General features: G+C 40.8%; 1 protein-coding gene across 1 annotated transcript in view; it reads left to right on the top strand.

Annotated features, from left to right (window-relative positions):
* The window catches only part of RALGAPB (Ral GTPase activating protein non-catalytic beta subunit), a 133,411-nt gene that overhangs the window by 35,305 nt on the left and 74,067 nt on the right, over positions 1 to 24,039 (top strand). The window contains 9 exon segments of the mRNA XM_030532769.1: positions 5,214 to 5,392; positions 9,987 to 10,132; positions 10,252 to 10,325; positions 10,327 to 10,460; positions 18,992 to 19,009; positions 19,012 to 19,026; positions 20,950 to 21,063; positions 21,066 to 21,150; positions 23,685 to 23,852. Coding sequence (XP_030388629.1) covers positions 5,214 to 5,392; positions 9,987 to 10,132; positions 10,252 to 10,325; positions 10,327 to 10,460; positions 18,992 to 19,009; positions 19,012 to 19,026; positions 20,950 to 21,063; positions 21,066 to 21,150; positions 23,685 to 23,852 — 933 coding nt within the window.

The raw sequence follows: 24,039 nt of genomic DNA, 5'->3' as shown, positions 1-24,039 counted from the left end.
GAATTAACATGGATTTCTGGGTGCTGTGCATGGTGGAAGTGGAATACGCTCTTCAATTCAGTTGTTCCCCTCCTTGTCCTCCTTCAGGGACCTTTCTCATGAGAGACTTGTAGCCAAAGAGGTGCAGTCACTCCTAAACTGTGGAAGCAGTGGTGGAATTTCCCCCCAGTGCTAAGGGGTTGAGGGTTCTACTCTCATTACTTCCTAATCCCAAAGACCAGTGGTGACTGTGACCCACGTGCCTGGGGCAGCCCTCACTGAAATGTCGAGTTCAGGGCAGGCTGCAAAAAAGAGTGCAGACACTCCCCAAATTGGTGGTTAACACTGAAGTTAAACTCACCAACCAGTCAGAAACTGTGCTATTGGTCTGCCACACTGATTATTGAGAAGCTTAAAAAAAAAAAATCATACTGCCTCCCTTTATTGCATTCCAGTTCTCTGGCTCCTAATCAGCACCTAGGTCCAGTACAGTGAGAAGTTATTTAAAAACTTTGCTAACATCTACAAAATTCCCTTTTGACCCCAAAGGGTCAGCCGTTACTAGGTCAATATTAGTTTGGTTCTTCCCCAAAATACCATGCTGCCAGCCAGTCCTCTAGTGTTTATATTATAAGGGAAAAAAAGAACCAAGAAGAGTTTTTAAGTGACAAAGCACTGATACATACAGAGACTTCGAAGTCCATATAGGAGGTTCTTAGCAGTATTGGTGAGTTTGCTGGCTTGAAAGTCCCTCTGGAATACATCCACAGCTTAGAGGGTTTTTCAGAGCTTTGTTTGTAGGAAAGTTACTCCAGAGGTAAGAAGCAGGAATGAAGACAAAATGGAGACAATGCAGCTGCCCTTTATATTCCTTTTTCCATGTGGCTTGTATTTCCTGTGTCCCAAACACAAGCTTCACTGCACATGGAAAAGCCTTGGAGTTCTTCTCTGTCCATAGGCATGTCCCTGCAAGTCCTGCTGACTCCTAAAGTGTATTCCCTGGCTCCTTTCAATGGGTTCATTTACAGCTGAGCCCTTGATGGGCCATCAAACCGGCATCAGCATTGCCTAGCCTATCTCTCTGGGGTGTCACAGAACAAGTTTGAAATACAGATATACATATCTGTAACTCTCACAATACAAAGGTGATACGAACACACAAGCAAGATTATCATATTTGGCAAATCATAACATTTCACCTTACATGGCATATCTGATCAGATTCCTTACAATTTTATAATATTGGTATCAACAGTATTATAAATGTCTCATATTCCATACAGCATCGCAGTGACCTCATAACAATTGTTGGATTTGCAAAACCTGAACAGATTCATTAAGAAACTGAAGTTCTGCATGGTCTCCTTGGCCTCCTTTAGCTGTTCTCTGGATCTAGGGGACTGGTACGCCTTCCTCGATTTAAAGGACATATATTTCTAGATTGCTATCTTTCAAGACACAGAAGGTGTTGATGATTTGTGGTAAAGCACAGACATTACCAGTTTATGGTACTCCATTTCAGTCTGTCAGCAGATCCATGGGTGTACACGAAATGCATGAGAGTTGTTGCAGCCTTCCTGAGGAGACAAGGGGTTTTGGTGTCAGAGATTGGTGCAGGGGCCATGTGGAAGCAGATGTAAAACTGATACAGTTCACTTTTCAGGACCTGGGACTGTTGACAAATATGCTAAAATCCACATTTTTCCCCAGTTAAAAAAATAGAATTCATAGGAGCAGTCCTCCATGCAAACCAGGCCAGAGCTTTTCTCCCAGAAAGTCAGTTCAGAGCTGTAGAGGCACTCCTAAAGAGCCTGAGAGATTACCACAGCAAGAAACTGCTTAAAGCTTCTGGAGCATATGGCATCATGCACCTATGTGGCGCAATGCACAAGACTACGATTAAGACCCCTCCAGTCTTGGTTGGCGTCATCTAGACAAGGTGGTCTCATTTTCCCCTGTTTGGTGATTTCCACCCTCCTTTGGTGTCTGGATTTGGAGAGGGTGTGTGCAGGAGTCCCGTTCTTGAGACCTCCACCGTCAAGGTCTCTTGTCATAAACGCATCGGCGATGGGATGGGGGGCCCACCTAGGGACCTTCAGGACTCAAGGCTGCTGGTCCCCAGAGGAACTCGAGTTTCACATCAGTGTGAGAGAATTGAGGGCGGTGCACCTAGCCTGCCGAGCTTTCCAATTGCATCTGGAGGGCAACTGCGTATCTGTCCTCACAGACAACATAAAAACAATGTTTTTCCTAAACAAGCAGGGCAGAGCTCGCTCCTCTCTCCTATGTGAGAAGGTTCTGGTGCTCATGGGATTTCTTTATAGCCCATTCCATTCACCTCAAAGCCTCTACCTCCCAGGGTCGCAGAACAAGTTAGTGGATCATCTCAGCAAATCCTTTTCTAACCATCACAAGTGTCCATTTGCGCAGACGTCATGTTCTTCTCCTTCCTAGGCCACAGTTAGGGTTCACTCACAGACACCTTTCTTCTCCCTTGGACCGACCAGGTCTTCTCCACATTCCCTCTCACTCCTCTCATACACAGGGTCCTCCTGAAGGTCAGAAGGGATAGGGATGGGATGGGCCGGGCCTCGCCTGGCTGCACAGGCACTAATTCAGCACCCTCCTGGACCTCTCTATGGGCACCTCCATCACCCTACCACTATTTCTGGACTTGATCCTTCAAGATCACAGTCACCTATGTTACCCAAACCTTGAATCTCTCCACCTCACAGCATGGAAGCTCCATGGCTGAACCCAGCAGAATGGGCTTGCTCAGGGCCGGTTCATGAGGTGCTCTTGGGTAGCAGGAAGCCATCTTCTAGGGCCACTTACCTGGCAGAGTGAAAGAGATTCTCGATCTGGTCAATGCAGAAGGGTGTTTCGCCTACTGAGTCATAACTGCCCTTCATTTTAGATTCCCTGCTTCACTTAAAGCAGGAGGGTCTGAAGGGGTCATCCGTAAGTGTCCCTGCTAGCTGCAATCTCTGCATTTCACCCTTGGGTGGGTGGCCGGTCTTCTCAGACTCAATCTGTGAATGGCTGTGCCATCTCAATATGGTGCTGACTAGGCTGGCAGGACCCCTATTTGAGCCACTGGCAACATGCTCCCTGTTTTGTCTTGGAAGGTGGCTTTCCTAGTCGCCATTACATCTGCCAGAAGGGTCTCAGAGATCCAGGCTCTTATCTCCAAGCCACTGCATACTGTTTTCTTCAAGGACAAGATACAACTGTGGCCCCACCCATCCTTTCAAAGGTGGTCTGTCAATTCCATAGTAACCAGGACCTCTTTCTGCCTGTCTTCTATCCTAATCCGGAAACAAACAGAGAGGAACAGACTCCACTTACTGAATGTAAGTTGTGCACTAGTTTTCTGTTTAAAGGGGACCGAGCCCTTTAGGAAGACTGCCCAGCTATTCATACCTATTGCAGACAGAACAAAAGGCCATCCAGTCTCAGCCCAGAGAATGTCATCATGGATCACTTTCTGTATCCGCTCATGCTATGACCCAGCAAAGCGCCCAGAACCTCAGTTGACAGCTTACTCTAAGAGAGCTCAAGCATTGTCGCTGGCATTTGTGGCACAAGTTTCAATCAGGTATCTGTAGAGCGGCAACTTGGTCGTCAGTCCACGTGTTCGTGTCACACTATGCCATCGCCCAACAAGCCAGAGATGATGTGGGCTTCGGCTGAGCGGTACTTCAGTCGGCATGCTAATGAACTCCAAACCTTCCTCCTGCATAATTGCTTGGGAGTCACCTACATTGGAATGGACATGAGCAAGCACTTGAAGAAAAAAATAGTTACTAACCTTCCATAACTGTTGTTCTTCGAGATGTATTGCTCATGTCCTTCCACATTCCAGCCTCCTGTGCCTCTGTCGGAGTTAGCTGGCAAGAAGGAATTGGCAGGGTGACAGGCCCCTGTATACTGGTGCTATGAGGGCACAACTCTAGAGGGCACCAGAGCCAACTCAACAGATACCGCTGACGGGTAATTTTTCAGTGGTGGTGCATGTGGCACATTGGAATGGACATGAGCAACACATCTTGAAGAACAGCAGTTACGGAAGGTTTAAGTAACGGTTTATCTATGATGAAGACGTGGAAGGTTGTTAGTGTGTGTATTTCTTGGGTTTTTTTAATCAGAAATATCCAAATGTCAGATTTGGTCTACATTGGTTTATTTAAAGAATCCTTAGGCATTCCTTGTGAACTGTGATATCTAATGAATGGCTGTTATATCTTAACATTTTAGCTAAAAGAAATTTTGTATGTAACTAGTTATTGCAGTTATATAGGTGTTACTATTAAAACTGTTTGTTTACTAACTAAAAATCCCTTCCCCTTCAATTGCTCATCTCTCATTCATGGTCCTCTTGATGTCACCATTGGGCTAGTTCTCCATTTGCCATACTCTTCCAGCCTCGATAGACTTTCAAGGGTTTTGTGTCAATCATAAGAAAGAAAAGGCACAATTTTTCCTTTTTGTAGGTCTTCTTTAGCAGGTCTGAAATCTGATGGCAGCAATTTAAATATTCTTAAGTGCCATCTCAACCCTCTACAAAGCGTAGCTTTAGATTTGGTCACTGCTCTATAATGCTTAATGTCAATATTTTATTCACTGCCCATCATTTTAGAAGAAATACCCTAACGAGGGCTACGGCTCTTAACCAATGTTAGATTCTGTTAGCTAGTCAGAATTTGTATGGAAAAGATCTTCTCTATAACTCATCCATCCCTCTGCAATTGCGGGATTGTTATCTACAATGTATTCTCTAGATCTTCACCAGGTTTAATTTGAAATGGTAGCTCAATTCACTGACCATGATTATAATTGATGATTTTTATAAAACTTGTTTTTATAAAACTTCAGGTCAGTAGAAATGTTTCTTTATTTTTATTTTTATTTTTTTTTAGAAAGCAATTATAACACCTGAAAGCATGCTCTTGCAGCCTTAAAAACCAAAATGTTGTAACATTAGGACCCTGAAAGTGAAACTGATTTTAGTTGTCCATGCTGAGAGAATAACTGGAAACAATTCTCTTACTATCTAAGGTGTTGGCAAAGAAATTAGTTTTGTAAAACCAAACCATCTTAAATTGAGTGTCCTTTTTAAATTTTCTTAAGTTATACACATTGTCTGACTATCAAAGGTTGCATATTTCGGTGTTAAGATTTTTAATTGCTACGAGTACACTAAAATGTGGTAATTTTTTGTTTTTTTTAAATAGTAATCCAGTGGATTTGAGTAACCCAGCCATTATAAGCTCTACCCCCAAATTTCAGGAGCAGTTTCTGAATGTGAGTGGAATGACTCAAGAATTGAATCAGTATCCCTGCCTTAAACATCTGCCTCATATATTCTTTCGTGCCATGCGTGGGATCAGCTGTTTAGTGGATGCGTTCCTAGGTAATCTTTCCACTTATTTGTGTATTATCTGTCATAATTTAATACAAGACTTCAAGTAATCTTTGTTTATGCTTTTAGGTCTGGATTTTCAGAATTGTGTGCATGTGTTTTTTTGTTTTTTGTTTTTCATGCACAATGCTATTGCCCACATTTTCACAGCGAATTACCTGCAAATGGCAAATAAGACTTCTAACTGGCCAGTTATGTGCATAGTTATTAAATTTGTGTAAATCATCCTACAAATGTGTACACAGTTCTGAAAAGCTGGGTTTAATACAGTATGGCCAAAATTTGTAAACTGAGCCTCCATAATCAGGTCTAAGGATATGTCTACACTACCTGCCAGATGGGCAGCAGTGGTCGATCCAGTGGGGGTTGATTTATCGTGTCTAGTCTAAAACACGATAAATCGGCTCCTGAACGCTTTCCTGTCAACTCCTGTACTCAACCACTGTGAGAGGCTCAGGCAGCAGTCGACTCACTGCGGTGAAGATGCCATGGTAAGTTGATCTAAGTATGTCGAAATGTAGCTGAAGTTTGTGTAACTTAGATTGATTCTGCCCCCCCCCCCCCCGGTTAGAACTGGGCTAAGTCCACTTCTTTTTCAGAGGTTCTGAGCACCAACAATTTAATTTATAAAGCTCTTTGAGGCACAGTGGTTATTACTGTGAAGCACTGTCTTTGATTGTATTGCTGTTGCAATACAAATTAGTAATCATTGAAGTCTGTGGGATTTGCAGATGTTCAGCATTGGTGAAAAATGAGCCAATTTTATTTAGGTGCCTCCTAGGAGTCTAATTTAGGCCCCCAGGTTTAAAAATGTTGTTGTTTGGTAACATTATATAATTTATGTAGAGTTTTTGACTACTAGGCATTATGCCTCTTGCCTTCCTGAAGGTTTATCTAGACTTAAAACTTCCTTAGAGTTGTGTATGCTATATTGTACTCCAGATCTTACTGCCCCTTCTCTGCTTTTTGACGTTTTTAATATTTAAAACCAAATCATCTGTTATGACTCCCAGAAATCTGAACTGATAAAACAGGTTGTGGCAGACTATAGAATAAACACGTCAGTACTATGCTCAGGAAAAAAAAGTTAATCTGTAACATAATGCTACCTAGTCTGCATTTCCTCCTTTGAAGGAACTTGGAGAGTTTAGTTCCTTCAAATAAATAGAGAATTCTTATTTGCCACACTGCTTTTATAAAGCAACGAATATTCTTTTGACTAGTAATGCTTGTTTATATTACAATGTAATATTTGTATACTACTAATCGTTTTCACTAGTATGTTGCTTGTTTGCAAACATAATTTCATTTTCTAAACAATGGCTTTATTAAATGCTTCTATTGTATATTGCAGAAAGCAGCAAATTAATTTCTTTCTTCTCTAGGAGTTGCAGCCTTTACGAACAGTGGGTGTGAAAGATACCCAGATATGGTATTAAGTCTTGACTCTTGTTGCACTCATTTTGGTAGCAGAATCTGGGCAGAAGGGTTGATAACTAATACTGATATACCAAACAATGTTGTAAAAGCTGCAGTATTCTGTCATTATTTGTAAAAGTGTTGTTTCAATTTTTGTTTAATAAGAAATATATTTGAATTTCCTAAAAGGACATTGTTATGGTATAGTGACTTAAAAATGTTAACTATTTATTATAGCCTTGAAGAGATCTAAAATTGAAATCTGTTCTAATTTTTTTACCCGTTGGTTTGTCAAAGGGTTGGTCACAGGGCTGGTTTTTTGTTTTTGTTTGCTTTAAACAAAGCTCTGAAGTATGTGATGTTTTAAAACATTTTACGTAATTGCAGTGACTTTGCAAACAGATGTAGATAGTGTAGAACTTTCACATTGGAACAAACTTCCAAATGCATCAACTTAAAAAATTTGTATTAACATGTTTTCTGTTTTACATAATCTTTACTCAGAATGTACTACAGATTACATTTTGATCCTAAACTATTGTTGCTGCTTATCTGAGCTTCAGTGAAGTCATAACATTGCAATTGTGCTGCAATAACCATGTTAAGAATGTCATAAATGAAGAATTATGACCTCACTGCAGGATCTGTTAGAACCTGGGCTTTGATGGATGTGGACTTTTAAAATCAAAAATAGCTTAGTTCTGGTGGGGAACACAGAGTGCTTGAAGCCACTTGCACTTTGTATATAGACTCTTTTCAAGTTTGTTCCGGTGTGAAAGAGGTGCCCTTAGACATTTATAGGAAAAAAACAAAGTTAATCATGCTCCTGGGGTCCTGCCAATAGTGTCCCTTTAAACAATTTGTTTAACTGCTATCAAGCATAAAGTTCAAACTGGACGTTTGAGTTAGTCTGCTTAATACAGAATACTGCTTCTTTGTAATTACAAAATTAATAATCCTCTCAACGCTATGTAAATCATATTTGCTTTGTGTATTGTGCTATATGTTGCACCAGTGCAGGCAGAAGTGCAGAGGTGTCACATTACACATTGGCTAACTGCCACTGTCCTTTCAGTTTTACATGGGTTAAGCTTTTGAATTTGTTTAGATTCATACATACTTTAAATATACTCTGATACATTACTTGGTGACTAAGGGTTTGAAGTACATATTGTGTTCAGATGAATTTCAGGGTAAAAGTACTTGAAAATAAAGTATTGTCCCTTGTCAGTTTGTACTGGGCCAGATAAGGTTGCCAAGTCTTGCATTCCTGACTCTTGCACTGTTTTCCTGCCCTGATTATGAATGACCTGGAGCTGATTTTATTTTTAATACGTTACATGTGAAGAATTGATAATTCAGCAGTTTGATAAAAATTTCTATTAATAACCTGGTACTGCCTTGTAAATAATAGATTAGTGACCTTCTACACAGCAGACTTATTGTAAGTTGTCGAACAGTGCAGATATAGAATTTACATTTTAATCTTAAAAGAAACTTCACTGGTATAAATATTTATGAAGAGATGGAGCTTTAAAGTATAGTGCTTAATTGTGCATTTCTAAGCCTGCTTCCACATATTTGGTTCTTCCCAATGGGAAAATCAGCCTTTGGGCTGGTTAACTCCTGGCTTAGATTGGGAGGCTGGTCTTGAGACTTTTGTTGCAACCTAGTAACTACCTAGCAAGCCTGCTTTGTCCATTAATGTCAGAGACTATACAGTGAAAGGTCAGGGGTTGAAAGTGAATAAGGACCAACTGTAGCTCCCTGCTTCCAGTTATGTATCAGTCTGGAATGCTGTACCCAGCAGAAAATAAGGTTGTCACTTTGGGATTTGGTAGCAGAAGCCTGTGGGCTAACTACAAATACTTGTTTCAGATCCACAATATTGCTTCTGTGTAGCTTTCTTTTACATTCTTCAGTTCCTCTGCAGCATGGAGGCCTTAGACTACTCACCTGAAACATCGTTTTTTAAAAACATTCAAACTAAATATGGGTAATAAACCATGATAGTGGTAACTAAACTCTTTTTCTCTTTGTCCTGAAAAATTGGTTGGTTGTTTCTGTGATTTAGTGTCTGGACAGGTCAATATCTTAAGCATCTCACGGAGAAGTGATATGGAAATGTTGTTGTTGTTTACCCCCTTCACAAAACACAAGAACCAGGGGTTACCCAACAAAATGAGTAAGCAGCAGGTTAAAACAAAAGCAAGTACTTCACATAGTGCGACGGTCAATGTGTGGAACTCTTTGGCAGGGGATGTGTGATTAGCCAAAATTATAACTGGATTCAAAAAAACATTAGATAAGTTTCATGGATGATAGGTCCATCAGTATAAGTACGGATGGTTAGGATGCATACCCATATCAGGGTGACCCTAAGCCTCTTGACTGCCAATGCTGGGACTGGATGATGGGATGAATCACTTGATGATTACCCTGTTCTGTTCATTCCCTCTTGAGGCATTGGCTAGTGCTGGAAGACAGGATACTGGGTCTAGAATAGACCTTTGGTCTGACCCAGTACGGCCATTCTTATGTTCTTAAATGCCCTGCCCATAGCCTATCATTAATTCTCCCCCCCCCAGCCCCCTCTAATCTTGCAGCACACTTTCCCCTTGTATCCTGGTTTCTCAGATTGGTCTTAAAGATATTAATCTTTGTGGTTTGCAGAGAAACTAAGCGCTCTGTCCCACAATGATCTCCGATTACATTTTCTAGGACAGATGGGGGGAGGGAGGGCATGTCTTTTCATTGAAGTGGGGGGTGGAAGTGGAATTGTCCTTTGAGTTTCATTCAGACCTCTCTATGTAGAGTAAAAGTGAATTGGTTGTTCTGAACCCATGACTAGAAAGAAAGTGGCTTTCTACAAACCATCTGCATTCCCTTTTACCATCTGTTGGTGCCCTCACTCCTCCACTTTCTTAGGTGCTTATGTTGATGTTTGCTCACCTTTTGATAAGCAGTGGTCTGTCATGTAGATTTAACTCAAATGCTTTTCTGGACCACTTATCAATCTCTACTAATACTGAATGATAGATGCTTTTTAACCCTCTGGTGTTTTGGGGGAATCTCTGATGCTAATGATTTGCAGAATGCCTTAATATCTATGCCATAGGGCTCTAAAAGTACTTTGCACTGAGATTTGCTTTATTTCATTCTTCAGGCATTTCACGACCCCGGTCAGACAGTGCTCCCCCCACGCCAGTAAATAGGGAGCGGCCCCAGAATACTGCTATCAACACAACTCCACCTCATAACCGAAGGCATCGGGCTGTGACTGTGAATAAGGCAACAATGAAAACCAGCACTGTAAGATGTTATGCTTAGTACTTCAATATTTTCCATTTGATCTGTTTCTGTGTATGAAGGAATATAGAAATTTAAGGAAATTTTAATAGGGTGAAACTTTTTTTCCTTTATTCAAAAAGGTTAGCACTGTTCAGCATCAAAAGTGCAGCACCAGCCGTCGTCCTCCACCTCTCATTGTCTACCCGAACCAGACTTTCTGAGCCTCGACCGCTACCAGCTCCCCACAGGCCAAAGGTTAACAGCATCTTGAACCTCTTTGGATCATGGTTATTTGATGCAGGATTTGTTCACTGTAAACTTCATAATGAAAATAGAGACAGCATGACTGGTAAATATTGCTGACCAAATATATGCAACTCTTTCCTTGCTTACTGACATTTCCTACCTGCAAGATTAATATTTACTTAATCAAAAGAAATAAATAACTTGATAAAGCACTTGTTATGGTTAACCTTTCCAGCTGAACTAACCCAAACTGGCGCCTTTGCTAGCAGCTCAGGAGAGAGATCTCTCTTGAGCTGTTTTTAATCTTAGAAATAAATATCACCTAGACTTTTTATAGTACATACTTGTTAAATCAATGTTACTATTAGATAACCAGGCAGTTTTCCACTATGTCAGGGAGACTGTTATTAAACAAAAGAAATGCAGTGTAGTGAGGGAGTTTCCTTTGTGTCTTGGAGAGCATCACTTTGAGTAAGAACAGTTTTTTTCTTATATGGTAGCACTTATAAATTCACCTATGAAAAAACTGGCAGCATCATTGCAGATCTGTTCTGCATCATGTAACTTCACTTGGTCTTAGTATTGGAGAACAGGATTTCTACATCTTCACAAAAGCAAAAAGTCAAGCAAAATCATTCCCTTTCACTGATGGTTGACAACTACCAGTCTGTTGTGTGTTCAGTCCTCCTAACTGTTAGATTTATTTTCAGTACTCTAGAGTACCTGGTTCCCATGGTTAGATCTGTTGCAAGATGTCATATCTCAAGAAGCAGTGCTCTCTGTATTGGTGGTGGTCTAGTCAACATGTTCTTCATGTAATAGGTCAGATTTAGTGGTCTCAAGAAAAAAATCAAATCAGTTACTGGGTAGGAGAGGTTTGTATTAACAAGTTTAGGTTTAGAGGTGTCACTCAATAGCCATTATGCTGGCTAGCTTCCATGCATGTCCTGCCAGAAAATACGTTTTTAGATGTGTTAAGCTGATATGATCATTATTCAGTGAGTTTTGCAGTGTCCATTCTAAATACGTATGTCAGGCATATAAGGCCTGATTTTCAGAGGTCCATCTGCAGAGTCCCTTGACTTCAGTAGGAAATATATGTTCAGTTTCTCTGAAGAATCAAGCCAGTAATACACATTTAGAGAGAGAGAGAGAGAGAAGTGGCTGAGCTTAGGAAAACTGAACAATTTAAGAGTAAATTCACACCTGCATGCGCAGGTGAGTGAACTAATACCATTCCCCTTTTAATAACAGGAGTTTCATACCACTTTAAACATTGAATTTACCACTTGGTCTATTTGTTGGACTATTTTAAAGTTGGACTATTTTAGAAGTTTACAGGCGATCTCTTAGAACAGGGTGTAGATATAAATATAGTCTGAGCAATTTTTGAATAAAATGTGCATTGTTTTTCCAGTGTGCACAACATCTGAGCTGTATGTTTACTCCACTCACTTCCTTACAGATGCTCTTGCTGCGTGGGTTTTTATAAGTAGTTCTTACACACAAATTACTTTTATGTACCAGTAAATGTCAGAGACCAAGAGAGGGACCAAGGAATAGTTTGGGTGTTAACTAAAACACCTGGTCATCCAAAAATTGTAACTTGGTTGAAGAAATCTTTCATTCTCCAAAGCTGCTCTGTGTTAGCCTAGCCAGTGGATATAAGTCCTATGCCATTAGAGAGAGAGATTGTAATATTTGTGCCCCAGTGGTGGGACTTTACTTTCTGTATGATGCTTTGCAGTTGTTTCCTGCTCAAGCAGTTAGACATAGCTCTCTGGATGGCTGAGGTAGACCTATGTCTGTAGTTGGATAGGAAATTTTAACCCCCGTCTTTTTTTGCCCATGAATGGAGTGCTTTGCAGTCAATTCTGTCCCTCTTTTATGCTCTCCAGAGCCCTACAGGAAGAGGCCAACCTTTGCCTAAAATGTATTGCTGATTCCGTTAGCAAGAACTGCCCCGCAGGAAGGCACTTAGAATACAATGATGGGGCTACCTGATGAAGACCCAGATAGATAGATAGAAATAGTGTTCTATTTCTAGTGTGTCCCTCTTTCTCTCAGTGGCTTGGAAGGTAGAGGTTTGGTTTGTGATCAGAAACCTCCTGAATTTGGAAGTCAGACTCAGTCCATGCAATTCCTTGATTTCACTACTTGTGCATTTCTCCCATTCCCACAAGGAGGAGTGCCTTCTTGGGGACAGTTTTATTTACGTCGTGATATCCGTTAAGGAGAAAGCTAATGTAACACTCCCAGAAAATAAAATCCTTTCAGGGTCAGCCCTTTTGATTTTGAGTCTCCCAAGCCCTGTAGACTAGGGAAAATACAGTTCCTTTTCTTTTCAGAGTTATAGGTTGCTTGATCCATCTTTCTTCAGGGCGAGAGTGATAGTCTAGCCCTGGCAGCTCCTGCATGCAAATGGACTTAGGTCCACAGCAGCCAGCCTCTTAGGAGGCTGTAGTCGTTTGCCTTCATGTGAACTGACTGCTAGTCACTGTGCCTCATGGCTTCTTTCTTGAGTTTGTCTCTGTGCCTGGTGAGGTACCTTTCTTCCTCATCTTAATATAAAAAGGAATGCAATTCAGGAAATTGAGTCATCTGGTAAAGATTCAAGCTCTAGTACAAAACCGATTCAGAACATACTCTTTGGTATGTTGAGGGATTTGGATTCTGACCTGTTCTGTATGAACTTGAAGTCAGTAAAACATCCCTTCTCCACTTGCTGCCCTGCTGAATGAAGACTCGAGCTCCATGACTCAGCCAGGCAGTCCAGGTAGTTTGCTTTGTACTGGCCACCTACAGACTATTTGCCTGTACAAGAATCCATCTTGCTGAAACCCCTCTTTTCTTCATTCTGGGTCAGTATGATCGTTCGGGGCCTTTGGCTTTCAGTTCATCACAATGGCTCGTATGCTTATGACTTGTCTGCATAAACTAGCACTTAATTAACTACATCGGTTGTAATTCATGCCTGTTATGACATCAGTGCAGAAATGTTAATAGTTTTTTTTAAACTTATTTTATAACACTGTTAGTGCTCAGGAGGTCTCTTAGTTGCACAGTGTTAGCCAGGCATCTTCATCATATAGATGAGTAACACGACAGAGCTATTCTTCTGTCTCCATCTGATGGTTGAAGGACTTACACCTACTTTTGTGGAATGGAATAGAGGGAATTTGAAGTAATCAGAATAGAGGGGGGAAATTACCACTAGTGCATTAAAATTGTACTTAATCCTTCAGATGGTCACACTTGCAACTTTCCCTGTTGAAAGAATCCTGAAGACCTTTTTGTTTCCCAGAATTCTATACTTACCTTATTTGTATTGTGCGAGACACCCAGAATGCTTCAGCATGTGGCAGGCCCCATATAAATAAATGCTGTCTAGCTAAGGCTGAGAGAGCATCCCAACCTGGGTAGACAAATTTCCACTAGCAGGGCTTGAGCTAGTGCACTAAAAATAGCAGTGTGGATGTTGTTGTACCAGCAGAGGCTTGGGCTTGCCACCCAAGCTCAGATCACTATCCTCCCTGACCTTTTGAGTCCAAGCTTGGGTGGCTAGCTCGAGCTTCCACCAGTGCAGCAAGATCCGCACTGCTGCTGCTATGAGTCTGTGTACCCGAGCAGAGAGGCTGCTGCCAGAGAGCAACACAGTATGTTCTGCCATACGAACAAGGTGCATTCTGACATTCTACTCCCTGGAGAACATGGGCAATTTCAAAAGGATCCTTTTATTAAATTTTGTGTCACACATCATACTTCTCCCATCCTACAGTAGATTCCTTGTGATGGTCTTTAAGGCTCAGTCTTCCATGAAGCAAGGAGGCAAAGAGCTGTCAGTCATAGCCAGTATAAAGGAGCCAACCCATAAACATTCTCCTCAGTTCTTTGTCTCCTTGTCCTAGAACTCCATACCTCATGACTCCGCTTTAATTTTTTTCTCTAAGACTCTCTCGTTCCATAGGGAAGGCAAGAATGAGAAAAATGTGGCTGTTTGGGAGAAAAAGGGAGGGGGAGGGTTGGACAGCAAGCAAATAGCCTTTCCTACAGATTCCACAGCTGGATCACAGCTAAAAGTATCTTTGGTCAAATGGGGGAGAATCTTCTTAGGATCTAGCAGGAAAACTGTCCCTTCCGCCTAACCTTCTCATGACCAGAGGGGAATTTAGGGTCAGCCCGCCTCCTTTGGCAAACATGAGCTGTTCCTACAGATCATCTGGCTCCTTCAACATGGCATGACTTTTTTCTGCTTGTTTAGGCAGCCAGCCTCCAAACTCCTCCCTGAGCTGAGACCTCTCTGCAGTCTTTGTTTGAATGACAGATTACTAGCCACCACAGCAGCTGGCAAGGTAAACCCAAATGTAATGAACCTTTTCTGTTTTCAAGGGCTCTGTATGTCTGATTTTGGACCTTCATTCACAATAAATGCAATCACTGCCCCTTTTCGGCCAGTTCAGATTAATCTTCACTATCATTGGGAAAACTTACAATGATGTCCCTTGCACAGCTGAGTATAGCCTGCAACATCTCTTAAGTTATTTTCAGGCAGTCCATTCTTGTCTGCTTTGCTTTTAGGTATGTGTGGCATATCTTCCTTCAAGCAAAGAGTATTAATGAGACTCCACTTCAGGGTAACTTCTGTATAATTCTGAGTACATCTGGAGGATCTTTTGCCACACTGCATTCTCAGGCCTATCTTTCAACATGATCTCTTGCATTCTGACTCAGAAGCAGCAACTTGTCTGCTGGCTAGCCAAGAGTCTTGTGCTTTGGGGATCCTATGTCAGTTACTGCAGGAATTCAATGGACTGAGTTGCATTCCAGCTGGCTAGAAATTTCCATCTCTGATAAGAGATGGATAATAAGATCTACTGCTTCATATATGCATCCAAAGACTTACCTGCCTTTCTTCCTTTTATGAAGTCTTGCAGTAAAGGAGAAGTGATCTGTTCCAGAATCAGGCACTGCTTGTGGAGACAATCAGTCAGTTTTGTTTGTGTGTCTCATTCTCGAGAATTAGATCACATGGCAGGTCCCCATTCCAGGGACTGTTCCTTCATTAGTCTGTCTGATGTCCAGTTCGTCTTTCTGTCGGCATAGCATAGCTGCATGTGGCTATTTTACTTTGATCACAATAGATATTATTTCTCCTCGGTATGCTGTACTGCTCCTCAATAATTTTAAATTCAGTGAGGAATTCTGTATGACTTTTTATGCAACATGCTGGGCAGCAGATACCTTCAGCTGTGCAGTTGGAAACTCCAGATGGATGATGCATTGATCTCAGTAATTGGTCAGCTTGCTATCCTGGCTGCTTTAGAAACAAATGCTTCCCCTCAGTTGTGTAATGTCAGCTGCTAAGGAGTTTTCCTTGGGCATAAGTTGGGAAACCTTGAAAGGATATCCCCTGAATGCTACAGTCATAGGCTGAGTCTACTTTCTTAATAGAGCTTGCTCTGCGGAGTTCTCCAGACCATGTGTCAAGTAGAATGTAATGATGTTAACCCAGCCCTCTTGACAATTTATCTTTTGAGACTAATTTCTTTTAAAAGCGCATGTGGGATGATATTCCTTGGGTCCAGTTAAATGACAGAGAGATTTGATTGCCTCTTGTAGTATGTCTACACTATGATGATAAACCTACGACACTAAGTCTCAGAGCCCGGTCAGCAGGGTTGGGGATACGTGGCTAGTAAAAATTGCAGTATAGACAGTGAAAGACACTCAGAGCATCCGTTGCCTCGGGGAATCTCATGTTTCCTAAAGGTGCAGCTTCTTTGTGGACGTAAAAATCTAGAGCCAGAAAAAATAGGGAGATCAAACTTCACTACATATGATGGGGAGCTTGCCGTGCCCAGCCTCTGATCCATGCAAGGCAGGACTCATCCTTCCAGTATGTCAGTCTCAAGAAATAAGTCGGCTGCCTCTGAGTCTCAGTCCTTGAGGCCAACTAGAAGGATGAACCAAGATTCTTCTCCTACATTATCTGAAGACCATGCATCGAGTTCTACAGTAGGGAATCTGCCTCAGAGAAGTCACAGTTGCTGATGACATCCAGCCACTTTGGCACTCGTCAGTCGCCTACCCAATACCTATGAGGTTGCTTGTTCTGCAGGTTCCAGGGCACTGTTAAGCTAAAGACTTAAAACTTCAGGCTCCATAATCCATCAGGTGTCTCTGCTCACTCGATACTGAAGATGTTCACTCAGGGCCCCCTCTGGACTCACCTTGGCGATATTGAGACTCAGTACTGTCAAATCCCTCAGCCACCATCAATTCGACTCAAGCTTTGAACACTGTATCTACGACACTCTGTGTCACAGGAGTTTAGTTTTCCCTAAGACCTGCTGTTTCCTGAGACACCTGGCTCGCCATTGCTCACTGTGATCTGTCTCGGTACCAAAGACCTCTGATCCCACACTCTTGTCCCAGTACAGACAGTTTTATCTCAGTTTTCTTCCAGTGCTCCACAATGTCGGAGTGATTTGGAAGGGAAGATTTTGATGAGACCATGGCCTTGGTTTCTCAAATACTGTACAAGCCTCTTTTCTCCATCCCCAGAGAGGCTTTTTTCAGAGTCTCTGGGGAAATGGATCTCGCTTGTGAGAAAGTGTCCACAACCACCATCTTGTTGATATGAGACACTCATACCAATGGATGCCTCCACCCATGCTACATGCGTCACCCCCCTTGGCCATACTGAGGCCACCGGGGGTCCCAGTATTGCCAGCAATTCTTTAGCACCTTGAACACCACCTGATTGGAGAGGAGCATCATCACCCTTCCCTCTCTAGAGACCAGAACCTCAGGAAGAAAACCACTGAGGAACAGAAGCTAGGCTGATAAAGATGTCTCTCTGTCAGCCAACTCCCTTCTTCAATCCGTGGATGAAGCGGGTTATGCAGCCTCTACCATCTCTGGCTGCTGATTTGAGCAGTTTCAAGACCTTATCAAGAGAGTTGTGGATTCTTGATATACAGAGCCCTCTTGAGGATGTTAAAGAATCACATCATAAGCTGCTTGACATCTTTCATACAGCTTCATCTGCCTGAGTTTACCCTGCCTGTTACCTTTGCAGGGTTCAGGAGGGCTCCATTATCTGACCCCGAGCCACAATTCTGCCCATATGCAAAAGAGCAGATAAGAAATATTATGTTCATTCTAAGGACTCCGAATTTTTATTTTCTCATACCTTATCTAACTCCTTGGTGGGTCGAGGCAGTTAATAAACATGGAAGCCAGCCACCACACTAAATCTGTGCCCTATATAAAGATCATAAGCACCTTGAACCTGTTTGATAGACAGTCATACTCATCAGCTGCTTTACAATTCAGAATCACCAACTTCTAGGCATTGATGGCAAAGTACAACCATACAAATCATACCAAGCTGAACTCCTTTATTGAGCATCTACCAGCAGAACATAGAGAGCAATTGTAGAATGCTAACTGCTCACCAGACCATCTCTGCAGGTCTCTCTTGATGCTGTTGATACTGCCACTCTGATTTCTGTGGTAGTAGTTATGAGGAGGGCCTCCTTGCTTCAGCTCCCGGGATTCCAGAGGAGGTCCAGAATATGGTCAAAGACCTTTCTTTTGGTGGCACTTAACTGTTGGTTGATAGCACAGACGAATCTTGTGCACATTAAATGACTCCAGGGACCACTTTGTATTCTCTGGGGATCTATAACCTGCCTGCTGGAGAAAGTCTAAGTCTCGGGCAGGGCAGAATTTGCTCAAGCCATGCCTCTTTACTGTCTTCTCTCTGCCCCCAACATATGCCTTACTCTAGGGGACGTGATGTGAGGAGACAGGGTCCAGCTGTGGGAATTCCCAGCTGTTTGTTTCCAGAATATCACTGAGGGACTGCATCTCAGCTCATGATCTGTCCCAAAATATTTAGAGAAGCAGTTTTTACAAAGTAAGTAATTTTTTTCCCTTACTATAATTCTTTGAAGTTTTCCCTCTCTTCCATCTTTTCTTGGGAATTGCGTCTAAGGTATTGAATCTTTGTCATTATTCTGCTACCTGTTTGTTTCTGCGTTGGAAGTTTCTTGACTGAGATGGAAGTGGGCAGGCTTGTACATTCATAATGGCCTTTGTTAAGGATTCTTTGTCATCTTGCTTCCTGGAAACTGGAGCCATAACACTTTTTAGTATAAAGAATTTGTGGTTGGGGAAAGAGGAGAATTGGGGCAAGCAGCATTACTGGTAAGTAACTTTTTCCCATGTGGGTTCACCCCAAGTAAGCAAGTCTTATGATTATTGTACTTGTGTAGTCTTGTAATATACTTCATGTACAGCATAGTTCAGGAGAAGCACAGCTTGAGCTGAGATGGGTTAATACATTTATTTAAAGATCAAATGTACATTAATATGAACAAAACTAAACATTATTAGTATTTTGTAGATTTCTTTATTCATTGTTTTGCATGGTACGTTCAAACCAGAATTTTGGACCTGAATGCCATTTCCTGTGTGTTTAACAAGCTTGCTATGTCAATAAAGCTTTTATCTATTTTTTAAAAAAGCTGAAAGCTTCTTAACTTATTACAATTTCACCATCTTAAAGTATTTTATTAACTACTGCTGTCCTTTGATTTGTTTCCATTTTATTTCTATATTCTGCAGCATCTTTTATCCAAATTCTTCTTCTTATAAATCTGGTAAGTAGGGAACCAGTAGCTTTTCCTTAATTGCGAGTCATGTTTTTTCTTTTTCATAATCTCTATTTTTATTTATAATGGTCATTGTCATTGTCTCTCTTGTAACTTTTGCACTTTTACTTGGGAAAGACAAGTAATTTTTTGTGTGTGTGTTTTTTTGAACTGGGGGAAGATTGTGGCAAAAGCAAATTAATCTGCCTGAATCGTCCCATCATTTATGTACTATAGTCTGTGATCATGTCATGAATTTCAGGACTTTGCACTAACCATGTTTTGTTTTGTTTTTTAACTTAAAGCTTATTTTTATACAGACCTAATGTTTGATTTGTATGCATTGTGCATGTAGTGTGTTTCGTTTTTTTTCCAACTATACTATATTGCTGGATAGCTATTTAGGACACAAATGGCTCATGGGAAGATGCATAAAGATTTGTGCTTAATTGTCACTGATGCCAGAAAAATCTGTAAGGTACAAACATCAACTAGTTTACACCCAAGAATTTTAAAAAGAAAAACTGAGGAAAGACTTTGTTAGGAACTTTCTAAAAATTAACTCTCCATATAATTTGTACATATGTATCTGGCAAAGCGTAATCAGGACTTCTGTTAGTACAAATTCAAACTCCTCACCCTTTGCAAATCTGATTTTTTTTTTTCTCCCCTTGCAGTTGTCCCAGGCCCTAAATTGTGTGTGTGTGTTACTAGTGGAATTCTGATGTGCTCCTTCACAGAACCAAACTAGCCACTATGTTTTTGAAGTAATACTGGCACATGATTTCCTTTCCTGAAAATCACAAGCAATGTGCTGTTCCAGTCTTTGGGGATCCCCAGGGAAGTGGCTCTTCTGTTGCCCAGGGAATGCACAGTACATCCTTCTTCGCCAGAAGAAATAATGGGGCAAGCAAAGTGGCTAGCTTTCTCCATGTTGTGCACATGGCACTGACGAAGGGGCTAGGGACATCTCTCAGAGGACTTCATAAACTACATTTGTTATATCACTCTCAGATATATTCTGCAGGAAAAGAAAACAGTGCTAAAGATGACCAACCCCAGTTAGGTCCATGGGGCCACCCAAAGCCATTTTGGTATTTTAGAAATGTTTGCAGATTATGTTGAAGAGTGTATTAAAAACTTTCATTAATACTGTGAAGTAGCCATTAGGCAACTTTCCAGTTTCCTGGTAGCTGACACCAGTACTGGCTAACTTCAAAGATTCCCATGGCAATTATGGGCACTGTGTGATGGAGGGACCAGTTTATAACAGCAACTTTCAACACATTCAGACATGTCCCCCTCTCTCACAGCCATGCCTTTCACTCTGACGTGGGTTCCTGTCCTCTCTCCTGACTTCTGGAAATAGGCAGAGGGACTTACTTCAACAGTAGAGACCAGAGGGATAAGCTGGGCCAGAGTAGCTGTGTGCTCAAGAATCAGCCAAAAAAATCTGAGTTAGAAGCATAAAAGTAGTCATCTGCTTTTTTGGGGGGTGGAAGGGGAATGGAATAACTTCAGATAGTGACAAGATAGCTTAGGAGATGGGAAGGGAAATTAGAATGTCTACTTTTCTAAAGGGGAAGAGGAGGCAGGAAGTGAGATGAGGGGTATGGTGGATCTTTTTGTTTGCGCACAACTCAAGGAATTGGACCGATGCGCACATACTCGCATACGTGTACTCTTCTTCAGTGCACAATGCTGAGAGTGATATACTTATACATAGGGTCTGAAGAATTAATCACTCCTGTGTTAGGGAAGAATCAAATACCCTGAAATAGCTTTTTAAACAGAGGCAGTGATTCAAATACAGGTGAACTAGCAGCTTCATCATAATCCCTAAATTTGACGTGATCTTTGTGTCCTGGATCCCATGAGCCTGTCTTGTGTTTGTCAACATACAATGAAAACTCTTACTTTTTCTCTTTCCAGCTATAGCAACCCAAGCTAGCATGGAGTTTCGTCGGAAAGGATCTCAAATGTCAACAGACACCATGACTTCCAATTCCACATTTGATTCAAGTGACTTTCCTGATAACTATGAAGCAGAAGAGCAGAGGCATGTGGAACACTATGTAGGATATTTTGTAGCAAGAAGACTGGGGAGGATATACTGCCAGCTTACTTATCCCGTAATAAAGCATCTTCCAGTTGCTTTCTTGCTGTAATTTTGTGGTGAAAATCTAACTTATTTTGAGTAAACAGCATCCAGTTGCTCCTGAATCTGTAATGCCAATCAGTAGATAATTGTTCAGGTCTTGAAAGATGCTGCATCTAGGAACCTCTGTTTAATCAGGGGAGATTTCTTGCCCCTCTCATGACCTCAGTTATATCTGGGTTTTCTTGAGGATGCAGAATATGTCCCTTCCGTTTGATGGTGGTCTTTGGCTCTTCCCTGATGGTCTTTTCTCTTCTATCTTATCCACTGTAAGACTGAAATTTTTTTACTACACAGACACAAGCATGTTTGTGTATTAGACATTGAAAGATGTTCCTATATGGTCTCCAGTTTTACAAAAATGAAGCCACGTAGGCTTAAATTTGAATATGGAAATATCATGAGATGTTCTCTTCCAGACCATTATGATTAAGGCTGTCAAGCAATTAATGGTGCAATAAATTGCATTGTTAAACAATAATAGAATTCCATTATTTAAATATTTTAGGATGTTTTCTACATTTTTCAAATATATTTCAATTACAACACAGAATGCCAAGTGTACAATGCTCACTTTATATTTAGTTTTGATTACAAATATTTGCGCTGTAAAAACAGAAGAAATATTTTTCAGTTCACCTAATACAAGTACTGTAGTACAATCTCTTTATCATGAAAGTTGAACTTACAAATGTAGAATTATGTGTTTAAAAAACAAAAAGCAAAAAAAAAACCCGCATTCAAAATAAACCAATGTAAAACTTTAGAGCCTACAAATCCACTTAGTCCTACTTCCTGTTCGGCCAATCGCTCAAACAAACCAATTTGTTTACATTTGCAGGAGATAATGCTGCCTGCTTCTTGTTTACAGTGTCACCTGAAACTGAGAACAGGCATTCACATGACACTGTTGTCGCCTGTGTCACAAACTATTTACATGCCAGATGCTCTAAAGATTAATATATTCTTTTATGCATCAGTCACCATTCCAGAGGACATGCATCCATACTGATGACTGCTTCTGCTCACTAACAATCCAAAGCAGTGTGGACCAACACATACTCATTTTTGGCATCTAACTCAGATAATGAAAAAAGCAGAAAGTTGATTTTGGTTTGGTTCGGGTTCTTAGTTTCTGCATCAGAGTGTTACTGTTTTAAGACTCCTGAAAGTATGCTCCACACCTTGTCCCTCTCAGATTGTGGAACGCGCTTCAGAGTCTTTAAACCTTGGGTGGAGTGCTGTAGCTATCTATAGAAATTTCACATTGGTAACTTCTTTGCGTTTTTGTCAAATCTAGAGTGAAAGTGTTCTTAAATCAAACGTGCTGGGTCATTATCTGAGACTGCTATAACACGTAATATATGGCAGGATGCGGGTAAAACAGAGCAGGAGACATAGTATTCTCCCACAAGGAGTTCGGTCACAAATGTAATTATTTTTTTTTTTAATAAGCATCAGCATGGAAGCATGTCCTCTGGAATGGTGCCCAAAGCATGAAGGGACATACAAATGTTTAGCTTATCTAGCACGTAAATATCTTGCTATGCCTGTTCTCACTTTCAGGAGACATTGTAAATAAGAAGCGGGCAACACTATCTCCCGTAAATGTAAATAAACTTGTTTGTCTTAGCAAAGAAGTGGGACTGAGTGGACTTGTAGGCTTTCAAGTTTTACTTTTTTGTTTTTGAGTGGAGTTATGTACCAAAAAAAAAAATCTACGTTTGTAGTTGCACTTTCATGATAAAAAGATAGCACTACGGTACTTGTGTGAAGTGAATTGAAAATACTATTTTTTTAATCATTTTTATAGTGCAAATATTTGTAATCAAAAACAGTATAAAGTGAGCACTATACATTTTGTATTCTGTGGAAGATTCACGCAACCAACAGGTGGAAGGGAAATATTTTTTTTTAAAGCAGGAATGGCAAAACCCCAAAACTTATGCATGAGGACTCAGTAGAAAGTATGGCAGGCTGGATAAAAGTAGTCATTTAAACCAAATTAGATTTTTTTTTTATACTTAGTTTTATTTGCATGTTACTTGTTCTTTACTTTTCACTTTATATTGCTAAATTGATTGCTTTATACTTTTTTCTTTAGTTTCCTAAACGTTAGTAGAAACAAATATGTAAAAATCTGAAATTCTACTAAAAAATTTCACACTTACAATATTTACCTGTGCTGAAAAAGACTAGACCTAGTCCTTGTTAGCATCCTTACTGTGTGAACAACACACATTCAAACAAAATTGGTAAGACTCTAACCTGTGCTATATTTGTGACCGACATCACCTTCCAAGTATGAACTTCCCACAGATCAAAGCTGAAACACTTTGATCTGGCTATCTTACTCCATCAGGGTTTGCAATCTGAAGTCAATGGAACACGTGCTCCGAAGTCATTTAGGAGCATTTAAAAATGCCACCCTTAGGTGCATATGGATTCAGGAGCATAACTGTAGGCTCTTTTTGTATAAACCATTTAATCCTGACTCTCTCTCTTTCAGATTTTACATGCTTTTAATTCAGGGTTTGCAGATAGCAGATTTCATTTGCCACCCAGTGCTGGCCAGCATTATTCTAAACTCTCCTCCGTTGTTCTGCTGCGACCTGAAAGGGATTGATGTTGTGGTTCCTTACTTCATTTCTGCCCTTGAAACGATTTTACCTGACAGGTAAAATACTCTTTTTCATGTAGATGTTAAAAGAAAAATTGTGACATGTTACTTGTGAATAGTTTTCATTAGTGCATTCTAAACTGTACCCTGAGGGTCAGTGACCCAGTAAATATATGTTAAACAGCAACATTAGTGCTTGGTAATAACTCTGGCTTTATAATGATAATCATAGTGCATACAGGCT

The sequence above is a fragment of the Gopherus evgoodei genome, chromosome 14 (genome assembly GCF_007399415.2).
Source record: "Gopherus evgoodei ecotype Sinaloan lineage chromosome 14, rGopEvg1_v1.p, whole genome shotgun sequence".
Lineage (NCBI taxonomy): Eukaryota > Metazoa > Chordata > Testudines > Testudinidae > Gopherus > Gopherus evgoodei.
This window is presented reverse-complemented; position numbering and strand designations above follow the sequence as displayed.